Genomic DNA, 13,161 nt, shown 5'->3' with positions numbered 1-13,161 from the left:
TGCTGATCAAGTAGCCGACATCATGACCAAGCCATTAAAAGCAGATGTTTTTCAAAAACTTCGGAGATCATTGGGAATGTGTGATATTACAGAGATAAGCTAAGTATTAGTTTAAAGGTACTTAGCTTAAGGGAGAGATTGAAAGAGCTGTTAGCTGTTTGGAATTAGTCTTAGAGTTTGTTTAAGTAAATTAATAAATTCCTAGTTTGTAGGAGACAGAATAGGTCTTTTGATTCAGTCTTGTTATGGCTTCTGTTATGCCAAGTATTTCGTTCCTTTCTGTTATTACTAAAGGCTATATATGTGCCTTAGTAGTTTTAATAATAAACAAGTTGATTTAGCCTTCATTTTCTACACAATGGGCATGAAGAAGTTGTTGCCCTGTGCATATGCCTTATATTATTTAACGAATGTGCTTCAATTATGAGGTACCAACTAATTACCATCATGAATGATAAAACAAACTTGACTAATATGTGTTAAAATTGACCCCTCTCTCTTTTTCGGAGTAAATGATATTGACTAACTCCATAAAAACGTTAAGTGTAATTAGTGTATAGTTGTTTAGCATGCGTTTAATCCGATTCACACATGATATAAGGATATAACATCAATTTGATATTAGGATAAATTGAACACTTAATAAAATTGATAAATCGAAAATCAACCCATTTTTGTTTCTCAACTTGAGACATCATGTCGAACGTTGTAATGAGATGATCCTTGTAACCTCGACCAAAAACCTATAATCTGATGTCATAGGCCCAACTGTCGTAATTGGTTCCCGTCAACCTCCTCTTTGTAGAGAGTGAACATGTAAGGTAATTGGTGAAGATACTCTTCGAATTCATGAGCTATATCATAGGAGAGGGAAAGAACATGCAGACAAATGGAAATAGAAGATGTTTGAACACAAACACATATTTTCATGGAAGAAGACAAACAATTAAGGATAGATATGGAACAAAGCAAGGAGGCGATTTCAATAGTGAAAACAACAACCGGATGTGCAGTCCCACATGAGAGAAAATGAAGAGGTTTTGAGGACACGTCAGATCGTAGGAGGAAATTAAAAAGGTGTGGGTGACTCGTCGGAAAATCGTCAGAATTGACTGATGCGGCACAGGCAAGGGTGATGTTGATAAAAAAAATTGAAAATAGAATGCCATAATAAATTACGACACTGAAGTAAACCAGAGTTCTAACAAAATTTTTCATTTTTTTTAATAAAAAAATTGTCATTTTTTTATCACTAAAGAAAAGTGGATCAACAGAATAAAAAACAATAAAATATGCATATCATATTAAAATAAAAATTTAAATTCACTTTTGGTTTTTAGTTTGGACGTTTTAAACAATTGACCAATCTATTACAAAATCAACTATTTTAATCCCTTAATTTTGATTGTGTCTGGATTTGCATGATCCCCTATCCAATTTTGCTTATGTGTCAATTCATTAGTAGCGTGGCAGATACTATTTGGATCCATGTCAACAATCCATTATATTTTAATATCCACATGGATATTTTAATTTAGAAAATATTAAAAACTTTTTTTAAAATAATATTTTTTTATTATAGAATCAGGAATCAGGATTCGTCTTCTTCTTCTCTCCATTCGTACTTCTTCTTTTCTCATCCATCCAGAAATTCGTCTCATTCTTCTCTCCATCGTGTTCAAATCCCAAAAATTCATTCATTCATCATCTTCTTCTCTCATCCATATTGAAGATGTCGCAGCAGTCTGTCTTTAGCCATAAAATCAGATCCTCAAATCGTTCGAGGTGCGTATGCAAGTGTGGTATGGATGCTCCATTGATGATGACATGGACATATGCTAATCCAAGTTGCTGCTTCTATGGATGTGGGATGTATAAGGTATGTATTAGTTGCTCCATGATGTTTACAAATTCAATGTTAATTCTCTGGTATTGGATGAGATTTATTCAACTTCATATCCATTGATGCTTACGGATTCAAAGTTACAAGAAATGCAGTCACTTTGTTTGGTTGGATGAGGAGATGAATCTTAGGGTAAAAAAGTTAATCTCTGCATTATTAAAGAACATACATGAAGAGAAAATGACGGTTAAATCATACAAAGCAAAAGAGGAAGAATTAAAGATGAAAATGAAAATGTTGAAGAAATAGTTGAAGATAAACTGAATGTTGTTATTTTTTATGTTGTTTGCATTTGTTGGGACAACATTGATGAAATAAGTTGTAGGTTGATTAGGTTCTAGGTTATGTTCTTATGTTGTCTAATATAATATTGTAAGATGGATTGTAATAGAATTTGAATGAAAGTACTGATTATGTTCTTATGTTGTTTGATATAATGATGTACTGATTTTGCTCATAATTTATAATACATTTTGAATGAAAATACCAGTTATGTTGTTATGTTATATGATATAATGGTGTACTGGTATTGCTCATAATTTGGATATGTAATTTTTAATGCATACTGCTATTTCTGGTTTTGTCACTCTGTTATAGGCTGGACCTGTAATTATTACTACGTTTTAAGTTGTTTATAATTTGGACATGTAATTGGACTATCATTTTAAATGCATAATGCTATGCATAAATTGTACCTATAATTTGGACTGCAATTTGTAACCCATAATTTGGACATGTAATTGGACTATCATTTTTAATGCATACTGCTATGCATAGATTGTACCTATAATTTGGACTGTAATTTGTAACTCAAAATACAACCAATATACTTAACATTGACTTTGTTTGAACATTAATATTTGAACATCCAAAATAAAACCCAAGATAATACTTGAGTCGAAATAAAACTACTTAAGTCATAAACTACTTAAGTCATAAATACAATCATATAATACAACCAAAATAAGTCATAAACTACTAAAGTCATAATGAAACTATTCTTAAATAGGTTGAGGAGCTTGTGAACTTTGAACAATTTCTGTTTGCTTTTCTTTGGACTTTTTTATTCTCTTTCCACCTTTCACTTTCTTAATCTTCTTTGACTTATTACCACCCTTTAGAATTGCTTGTCAGCTGCCCTTTTGCCTACAACTCCTCTTATTATGTTCCATAGCACCATATTTTGCACATGTGACAGTTGAAAATTTCCTTGGTAGTATGTGGGGACTTCTAGGTTCATCATTTGTCTTGTTCCTTTGTTTTTTTGCCCTACCTGTGACCTCTCCTTATCACTGGTGGTGCCACTGTATTCAGATCATCTATAGGCCACAATGTGGTCCATTAGTTGGATACACAATGTTTGAGTAAGTGTCCATAAATTTAGATTTCTTAAACAAAACAAAGCAAATGTCCATAAACAAAATAAATCAAGTATACATAAACAAAACAAACTAAGTATACATAAACAAAACAGAGAAAGTTTACCTACAATTCATTCATACCTATAACATGAAGCAACATAATCCTCAAATTGTTTTTTGATGTTCCATATGCAGGAAATTACATGACAGCAAGGTATACTAGACAAGTCCCACTTGCAAGTCTCTAAGCATACATAATTTTTTTCATATAAATTTAATTCTAAATTCTAATTTCAAAAATCAACTATTTGATTCTAAATTCTAATTTCATATAAAAAATTGTAAATGTAGTTTCAATTGCAAAAGAAAAACAAATTACGAAAACAAGAGAGTTCAGATCCATTTTTTTATCCTACTAAAGGATATTTAATGTTACTAAAGTTTCAATTGCAAAAGAAAAACAAATTACAAAAACAAGAGAGCTCCGATCCATTTTCTTATCCTACTAAAGAAAATTTGATGTTACCAAACACGGCAGGGTACTATCCTATCACTTGACCACTATCCTATCACTTGACCACTAGTGCTTCATGATGTTGTCAATTACAAAAACCTATTTTCTCATGCAATAAACTGTTTGTCATTGAGTTTTTTTTAAGGGAATTCCTATTTGTTCCATCTTTTGGACCATGTTTACACTTCAAAATTTTTACACTCTTTTGAATCTCAATACAAAATGTAAACATTGGACATAATCTGATGAGTTTGATAGTTCTATTATAATCATCAACAGAAAATAGACAAAATGGACCAAAATCTCTATACATTAGTAGCAACAAGTTGGAACCATTGGCTCATAGGATCATCAAGACAAAGAGAATCATCATGAATGCAAATGCATTTCGAACTCACAACAACAGATGAATTAGAATCCTTATGCAAGCAAAGTTCTTTCCCATTTTTATCAACAGTAGCCAAATGAAGTTTTGAAAGGGATGCTGTTTTCCATGAGCTGTTCTTGCTTTCACAATCATCAGAAACAGAAACTGGAAGCCCTTCACCAGAAGCAGATAAGCACTTTTTAGAGTCACTCAAAATTATTTGAGAGCCATTATAGCTCCATCTCTTTTGATTCTCACAGTTACCAATTTCAATTTCATTGTTTTCATTAACTTGTGCACATTGACCTGTTAAAGGATGGTACATCATGTATTCATTGCAGTGTTTGGACGTAGGATCTGCATTTAGAAACACAAGAAAAATTCAATTCAAAGCAATATTATCGGTTACCATACTATTGCCCTATGAAGCACGGGCACAGACACAGTCACAACATGATACAAACACTACAGATATTCGGACACTCCGACATTGATAATGTCAAAAATATAGGATACCGACACTACTACACATATTATAGTGTTTGAAAATACTTGTATAAATTGTTCGACATGTACGGTAAGAGTGTCATACGGGTGTCAGATACCAATTTAAAAAATATCGAATCAAAGAAGATAAATCTTTTATTTGGGGACACTTGTCTAACTTTGTTGATATTTGTCCGACTTTTCGGACATTTATCGTACGGACATAAGTCGGGCTGCAACACGCCTAATCTTAGATCGAGAAATAACTTATAACCGCAAATTAAAACCCTGAATGCAATATAGATAATTAAACTATAGTAAAAATGCTCACCTTGATTCTTTCTTTGCAAAAGTTGAAATTTGTCTGTAAAATTAGGGTATCTAAGTTTATGCCAAGTAGAATCTACAACACCAAATGACTCATCAAGATGAATTTTATCTTCTCTAAGATAATATCCGCCATGAAAAGCCCATAAACCCCAATCCAAGTCTCTTCCAACAAGGTATGTTTGAAGACATGTCAAAAACCTATTATCTTCCGTCGTAGAACCAGTTTGATCAAATCCAAACTCAGTAAAAATCAAAGGAACTGCATTCTCACCGGTCGTAAGAAATCCAGCTCTTTCATCTAACCCTTCAATACTATTTTCACATATTCTATTCAATGGTTGCTTTGTCCAAATCTCTTTCAATTTCAATGTTCCAATCCCAGACCATGAGTACAAATGTGTCTCATACACCATTTTCTTACCTAAGTCTATGTTCATTGGTTTCTTCCTTAAAAACTGTAACTCAGTGTCATAGTTTAAACCTGAGATTACAACAAGCACATTAGGGTTTGTTTTATGGATTGCTAATGCTCCTTTACTCATATACTTGTACCAATCTCTTTGATTTTGCCGCGGACCGTGTAATTCATTCCTCAAACTCATTGCCACAATCTGTTTATGGATTAAAAACCAGTCAAAGTTAGGTTGCAGTTAAATTATACAGAAATAGAAGACAAACAGACACAAACTGCACTGTCATGCATGAAACTTTAGACTCTCTCTAAAAGATCCGTCATGTAAAATTAAAACTAAGCTAAGAGTAAAAAGGAGGTAAAATATACATACAGCATGATGTTCATGAAAGTGTTTTGCTGCCAAAGTAAGTCCATGAATCCATTCTGGAGGATCGAAATGTCTATCATGAAAGAAGCCATTCTCATCATCATCATCACAACACCATTTAGCTTCACTAACATGATTATCAAGCAAAACATTAACATTCTGCGAACCAATCTCATCCACAACAGCATCAAAAGCTTCAATATGAGTCATTTTCAAAACAGAAGGATTATACTTAGAAATACCCTCCACAACCTCAGGTAGATCTAGATCATTCAAAGTATCATTAACAATGCGATTTCCATGTCTCGTCCACATGTAAATCGCGTAGGTTAATCTCACACAATTGAAATTGTTTTTCACAATCTCGCCAACGAGTTCTTTTATCGGTCTTCTATCAAGACCTTCGGGGATCATTGGTTGAAGGTGACCAGCCCAGTTCCCGCAAACCAGTTTCACACGAGAATTTGTTGAATCATCTACGATCCATCTTGATTGTGTTGATAAAGGAAAAGCGTTTGCATGTTTTGATGATGAGTGTAATGAAGATATGAAAACAAGGAGAAGAAGAGACAATGGCTGAAAAGCTTTTGTCATCATCTTCTGAGATTTTGAGTGAAAGAGAACTGATTTGTTTATTTTATTTCATTTGAAAGTGATAATATGACTGTTATTTTATATATATATATAAAACAAAATATGTAAAATTCTTTTATATTATCGATATATTTCAATTAAATTTATTCTTTATTCTGTGTCTTATTTATAAAATTTAACTTTAATATTACATTATTGTACTCTTATAGGAAAAATTGTACAAATTAAAGTCATTAATATTTCATATTAAAGATTGAAATTATTTAACATACATATAATAATTTCTTTTTTCTTCCAAATAAACTATCAAAATTTAGATTATAATCTTAAAAATTAAGATGAGTAGTGTGATTGAATATCTTTGATTAGATGTGTTTTTGTGTGTTAATGTTTTCTTACATCATTGTTTTCTATATTTGCCAATGCAATTTAATGATAAGTTAAATTACTTGAATATGGTTTGTGATTGTTATAAATTTTAGATTTTTTCTATTGTTTTTTTATGGTAACCAAAACTGAATCCAACCAATCTGGTCGAACTTGAAATCGAAATTCTAACTAATCTATTTAGATTTGAAAATCAGCATGCAGGAGAGCTGAGATTTAAACAAGAAAATTGGGCGAAAATCTATAAAAAATTTTAAAAAAAAAAATTTAGACAACTTTTAAAGTTATACCAAATTTTGATTTTGATTTATAAAAATACGATAAAGGGTTCTTTTGAAATATTTTGATTAATTTTATTAATCATTCTCCAATCACTCAAAGTAGAGTAGAGAAATCAAATAAAAAAATCAAATAAAATTACTCTTTGTTTCTGGGTTTATTCATATGATGAATGAAATACACAATAAATTATTAATATTATTAAATGAAAGTTTTCGGCATGCTTAACATATTATCCCATTACTTTATCTTGTGAAAAACTAAAATCAATTACTAGTGTATTTTTTTTAAAAGGAGGTTTGAGACATTTTAAATACTTTTGTCTAATTTTGTTTTTTTATAATTTTTTTTAAATATTTCAAATAATTAAATATAAAATTTTAAAAATATAGAAGGCTATAAAAAATAAAATAACCCATTAGCTATTGATTATTATGAAATTATCAATAATTTAATTTATATCATTTCAAAAATATAATTATTCTTGTGTATTATTATTATTATTCTAATATATAGATCGTCGGAATTCGAATCATATATCCATACAATCAGATGCAATGAGATATCTATGCATAACGACTAACTAAACTAATTTAAAATCAATTTGTTCTAGCTTTAAAAAAATAAATTTTTTATATTGTTAAAAATGTTTTTATTAAATTCATTCTAAAATACTGAAAGTTGTTTTAAACTTATTATAAATTAACATACTAATTTTGATATCTACTAACATAAATATATTCTAGCATTGTCTAAATCATACTCAAAATCACATAAATATTTCAAACAAATATATCTCAATAATAATTTTTATAAAAAGTTATTCAAAATAGTTTTAAATTTAAGTAATTATTTAAAATTTAAATATTAAAAAATTATAATAATAAGATGAAAATTAATATTTTAAAAAAGTTATTTAAACCAAATTTTTATTTGAACTTAAAAAGACTATTTTCAAAATTTTTAACAAAAATATTTAAAACTATAAAAATTATTTTTCAAAAATTTGAAACAAATGGATCATTAATAGAACCATATCCACACAAAATATTTTAGTCGAATAAAATTTAATTTTTTGATCACACTTTTTTTATTGAGTTTAATGAATATGCAATGTCAGTCCATTTTCTCTTTTTTATCTTGATCAATTTTGACCTCTCTATTTTACTTCATTCCCGAATTCAGTCATCCTGTTTTATTTTTAACAAGTTTTAGTATCTTTATTTTCATTATTTTTAATTAAAAAAATAATAATATGTCATTTTTTTAAATAGGTGGTACAATTGGCATGACATGTGAATTCCACCTAATTAATCACATTTTTTTATGTCATTTAAATATATTTGTTTAATATAAATTTATTAATCATAGAATATATTATTTAAATATGTTTAAGAAAATTCATTTGTTTCTTCTTAAAACTTAAATAATTATAATACATTGAGATTGAAGAAGAAAGAGATAGAAGAAGAATGATAAAAAAGGAATAAACATATTGAAGAAGAAATAAATCTAATGAGTGTCGAAGATGAATTGATTTTTATTTTATTTTAAATTTTTATGTTTTTTTTTTTAATTTTAATTTCTATGTTTTTTTATATTTTATATTTTATAATTTATTAAGTATTAATAATAAGTTATTTTAAATACATTAAATTTTGGGCTAAATTGTTAAAAAAATTACATATCATCATTTTTTAATAAAAAACAATAAAGAGGGTCCAAAACTGTTTTAAAAAAAATAGAAAAATTAATTCTTATATATATATATATATATATATATATATATATATATATATATATTAAGATTATAAGGATATGCACTGAAAGAATTTTAATTAGTTGATTGAAGATTGTCTTTCACATTTCACTTAATTTTTTTATTGAAATTAAAAATATATTAATAATAAAATATCAATGTGCACCAACATTACTTTAAAATAAACTTTTGAAAGCGAGTTGTGCTTTCGATTTATATCTATAATAATATATAAATGGAAAACTTGATTTTGGTGTAGCGTATTTTTCTATCAATTTTATCTTTAGGTATCTTACATAATAACTTATAATAACTTCTCTTGAAACTACTATTATTATCTTTCACATAATTTCCTATTATAGTTGTTGCAACTAAAATTAGCATTAAATAAAATAAAATAATATCATATATATTTTCACGTGTGTTTATTAAAAAAACGGACAAACGGGCACTCAGCGCGCCCGTCTGAACGCTAGTATATCTATTATGTGAATGAATTATTAAGATTTTTTCTTTATAATAAAATGTTAATTTATAATCGAGAACTTGTTTACGATAGTTTTTCGAAATACTATAAAAATTATTATTATTATGTTATTATTATTATTATTATCATCTATGGGTTGAACTTTAGATAATTCATACTAATTTAGTCTATTTAACAAATTTTAGTTGAACTAGAACATTAATGCAAAAAAAACTTATTAAAAATCGTTTTTTTTAAACAAACCATGTTAAAATTAAATTAAATAATTACTTGTATTCCTAAATTATTTCTACTTCTTTACTTATATATCTGAACTTTCTATTAAAAAATAGCATAACAATTAATTCTACCAAAATATGAAATATCTACCCCATATATGATCAAATCATTAAAGTAATTCATATTGATATTAAAAAAGAATAGAAAATCTTAAAAGTATTGAAACAATTTATGTTAAAATTAAAATATCCACTAATTATTTATATAAAAATATAATTATAAATGAATTAAAATTTAAATGAAAATAATTAGTGTATATGATCTATTTCGTTCAGGAATCAGAAATTGAAACTCTACCTCTCGAAGGAACCAAAAATGATGAGAGTTGAATATATGTTGATTTTAGACGGTGGCTCCGATCTCATTTACGAAGACACAAGATGAGCCTACATGGTTAACACTCCAATGCTCAAGTCAGTTAAAGATTCAAGACGAGTAAAATGAAATTGATGATCAGATATTGTGTACCTTCTCATAGCATTGGAATTGCTTTATATGTTAGGTTGAGTAGAGTAAGCTTGAGACTGATTGGACTTTGATTCACCAAGCCTTTGGTCGGTTCAGAAAAATTACCCAAGATTTTGTTGGGTACTGAAGGAGTCAGGGTAAGCCTTAAGTATCGTTTGACCGACCTCCACGTCGTAGTTCAGTGTGGAGTATAACTAAATCATTTGGGATCAAATTTTGAAACTTGATGAGAAACATGCGCATTTAATGCGGTTCCATCATGGAGACGCTTCATCACTTATTCCTGACACGTGTGTTGACATGATCACCTAGGGTGTGGCGTAGTTAATAGAGTGCTTAAGTGCACTTGAGTGAGCTTGCATCCATCGGGGAAAATCTGTCTGTTGATCTAGTGATCCTTGTTTGTAGTTTATCTTGATCTTTCAGTTGCCACTACTTATAAATACGGGGAGTTGAATAGTTGGAAGTTTCCGCAACCTTTCAACTTTCAAATTTTCAATTACCTTCCGAAAAACATCTTCATTCTTCTCTTTGTTGAGAACATTACTAAAAGTGATTCAAAACATTTGTTTAAAGCTTTCTTCTTTTACATTTTTCTTGCTTCATCAACCTTCTTGAGCAAGTCACCTTTCTCACGCAATCTTTTCTGCATCTTGTTTTGTTTTGCAAAAGTGAGCAACAGTGGTGTCGAATTAGTGAAAGATTATGAAGTGATGCTTCATATGAGTCATCCTCTAATTCTCTTCACTCCTCTTTTAATAGTGATATTGTAGAACCAGATGTAATAACCATCACTGATGATTCTAGGTCATGAGGGGTAGTTGAGACTTCATTAGAGGGAGAAACTTCTTCTCTTATGTATACAAAAGATTCCCTTGGTTAATTTACTATTCTACCCTTTCCAGAATTACAATTATATCCTCACTTACAAAATGACTTTTCTCATAAAAGCACTTAGGCTAAAATATTAGTTGGAGAAAGTTAAAGAAACGTTTAGAGAGAGAGAGAGAGAGAGAGAGAGAGAGAGAGAGAGAGAGAGAGAGAGAGAGAGAGAGAGAGAGAGAGAGAGAGAGAGAGAGAGAGAGAGAGAGAGAGTTGAAAGTGTCAAAACACGATTCTGGATGAAATGAGAAAAAGAATCTCTATTTATAGGCTATAGGTTGGCTCAAAAAAGAATTTCTAAAAAATGCATTTTATCATTTTCCAATCGATTGACACATTTTTACAACCGATTGGAAGCTTGAAATACATTCGATTGTAAGTTCAAAATTGGAAGGAAAAGATATCTAGCCGTTGTAGATTATGAAGGTGCTTTCCTAATCGCTTGCGGTTCAATTTTGAACTGATCCAATGGATTGGGAAAATGCTCCAAAGTTTCGCCTATAACTATTTTCACAACTCCTAATTTATCTGGCACAACATGAAGATATTTTCTTTGGTAAAAACTATTTTGAATTTTTTTTTTGTGTGTGTGTGTGTGTGTGCGTTTTTAGCCATGTGCTTTTATAATAAATCCCTTTTGCTTTACAATTCATTCACTCACTACTAAAATAAAAGGTACCATACTACTTCAAGACTTTGCCAAATGCTTTTTCTTATGATGAACACTTGCATGAGTAATTTGAGATGAGACTCTTGCTTATATTCCATTTATATTTCCATCATCGGATAGTCAGTTCCATCAAACCTTAGGTTTTCATCTTTATCCGTTTATCCATTCATGCTTAACTTATCATATTAGTTGTCATCATCAAAATTACATGCAAAACAAGGTTCCACAACGATGAGGTTCCAATTCCCCTCCCGTATTATCTGAAGAGGAAATACAATCCATCTTACAAATGAGGGAACATGTTAGATATTTTATTCAAGTCCGTCTAAGGTAGCGAGTACCTCATAATATTTGAGCACTGAGGTTTCCCTATGAGATTCTAACATTGTGGTTGGAGATCCATCATAGTGGTTACCCCTTCTAGTTCCAGGGGAGAAGAGGATGTGCAACTCATTGGATGATTGCATGGTCCTGTTCTATGAGTGTCTTTTTTAAAGAGTTGGGATTTGTCTGCATTTTTTGAATTTTAGATGGTCATCTTGAAATATTTGAATATTTTCCCTTTCTAGCTTCATCCGAGGTCCTGGGCGTATATAAGGGTCTTCCAACTTTATGCAAAATACAAGTCTTGGAAACAGGTAATCCCCTTAAGGAAATGGATATTTGGAAAGGGAAGGCTGAGGCTTTGGAGCTGAAATGAAATAGTCTTAAAATAGAGCTCGTTACACCGCATGAGGAGGTTAAAGATGCTCACTCTTTGCAAGAGACAACAAAAGTACATGGCTCCCCTTCTACCCTAGCGACTCGTGTGATTGAACTTGAGGGATACATAGGAGCGATACAGGACTACATCCCAATACTGGATGGAATACCAATGCAACTTCACAATAATACCGATGTAGATATCTGCTAACTTCTCTAACGGAAAATGACCTTAATCAGAATAAAATGAGTCGGCTTAGTCAGTCTATCCACAACCACCCAAATCGCATCCTTCCTCCTCGGGGTCTTCGGTAAACTTATCACAAAATCCATATAAATGTTATCCCACTTCCATTCAAGAATACTTAACGGCTGTATAAGCCCAAATGACTTTTGATGACCAATCTTTGACTCTTGACAAGTCAAACAAGCGTAAACAAACTTTGTGACCTCCTTCTCCATACATGACCACCAAAATATTTTCTTCAGATCTTGGTACATCTTAGTGGCTCCAGAATGAATACTCAGATTGCTTATGTGGCTCTCTTCCAGAATCATTTTCTTAAGTTCCGGCACGCAAAATTTGTCTCGAAACTTCAAGATCCTATTCTTTTCAACCCTAAAGTCCATTTTTTTTACCTTGGTTAACTATAATACTTGATGATCAACCAATTCCATGTCTAACTTCTACCCTATCTGATTTCATTAAGAAAATTGCTGGTCAATTTCAGCATTCCCAACTTCACACTAACACGAGTTACCTCACATACCAAGCTAAGAACTCGTAACTGCTCCATCAAATCAAATTTTCTAACCAACAATGCCGACATATGTAGGGACTTCCTGCTCAATGCATCTGCTACCACATTGACCTTGTCGGGATGATAACTAAACTCGAAATCATAGTCCTT

At 30.4% G+C, this 13,161-nt stretch overlaps 1 protein-coding gene across 2 annotated transcripts; it reads right to left on the bottom strand.

Annotated features, from left to right (window-relative positions):
- Positions 1–2,987: 2,987 nt before the first annotated feature.
- On the bottom strand, positions 2,988–6,375 carry LOC127092700 (glycosyl hydrolase 5 family protein). 2 transcript variants are annotated; one of them, XM_051031581.1, is made up of 4 exons: positions 5,747–6,375; positions 4,963–5,572; positions 4,177–4,502; positions 2,988–3,222 (listed from the first exon to the last, which is right to left on the bottom strand). In XM_051031581.1, exons 1-4 carry the CDS (start codon positions 6,338–6,340, stop codon positions 3,214–3,216), a joined length of 1,539 nt encoding a protein of 512 aa, XP_050887538.1. In that variant the 5' UTR covers positions 6,341–6,375; the 3' UTR covers positions 2,988–3,213. The 2 variants fall into 2 exon arrangements, with proteins under 2 accessions (XP_050887538.1, XP_050887537.1); XM_051031580.1 differs by lacking the exon at positions 2,988–3,222 and having other exon boundaries at positions 3,802–4,502.
- Positions 6,376–13,161: the final 6,786 nt, after the last annotated feature.

Source organism: Lathyrus oleraceus, chromosome 6 (assembly GCF_024323335.1).
Source record: "Lathyrus oleraceus cultivar Zhongwan6 chromosome 6, CAAS_Psat_ZW6_1.0, whole genome shotgun sequence".
In the NCBI taxonomy this organism is placed as follows: Eukaryota; Viridiplantae; Streptophyta; class Magnoliopsida; order Fabales; family Fabaceae; genus Lathyrus; species Lathyrus oleraceus.
Note: the sequence above shows the minus strand (reverse complement) of the source record. Positions and strands in the feature narration are given on the sequence as shown.

Coding starts and splice junctions, on each gene's coding strand:
- LOC127092700 (XM_051031580.1), bottom strand. CDS start 6,340: ATGATGACAAAAGCTTTTCAGCCATTGTCTCTTCTTCTCCTTGTTTTC. Junction 5,573..5,746: donor ACTTTCATGAACATCATGCT/GTATGTATATTT, acceptor ATCCATAAACAG/ATTGTGGCAATGAGTTTGAG. Junction 4,503..4,962: donor TTTGCAAAGAAAGAATCAAG/GTGAGCATTTTT, acceptor TTCTAAATGCAG/ATCCTACGTCCAAACACTGC.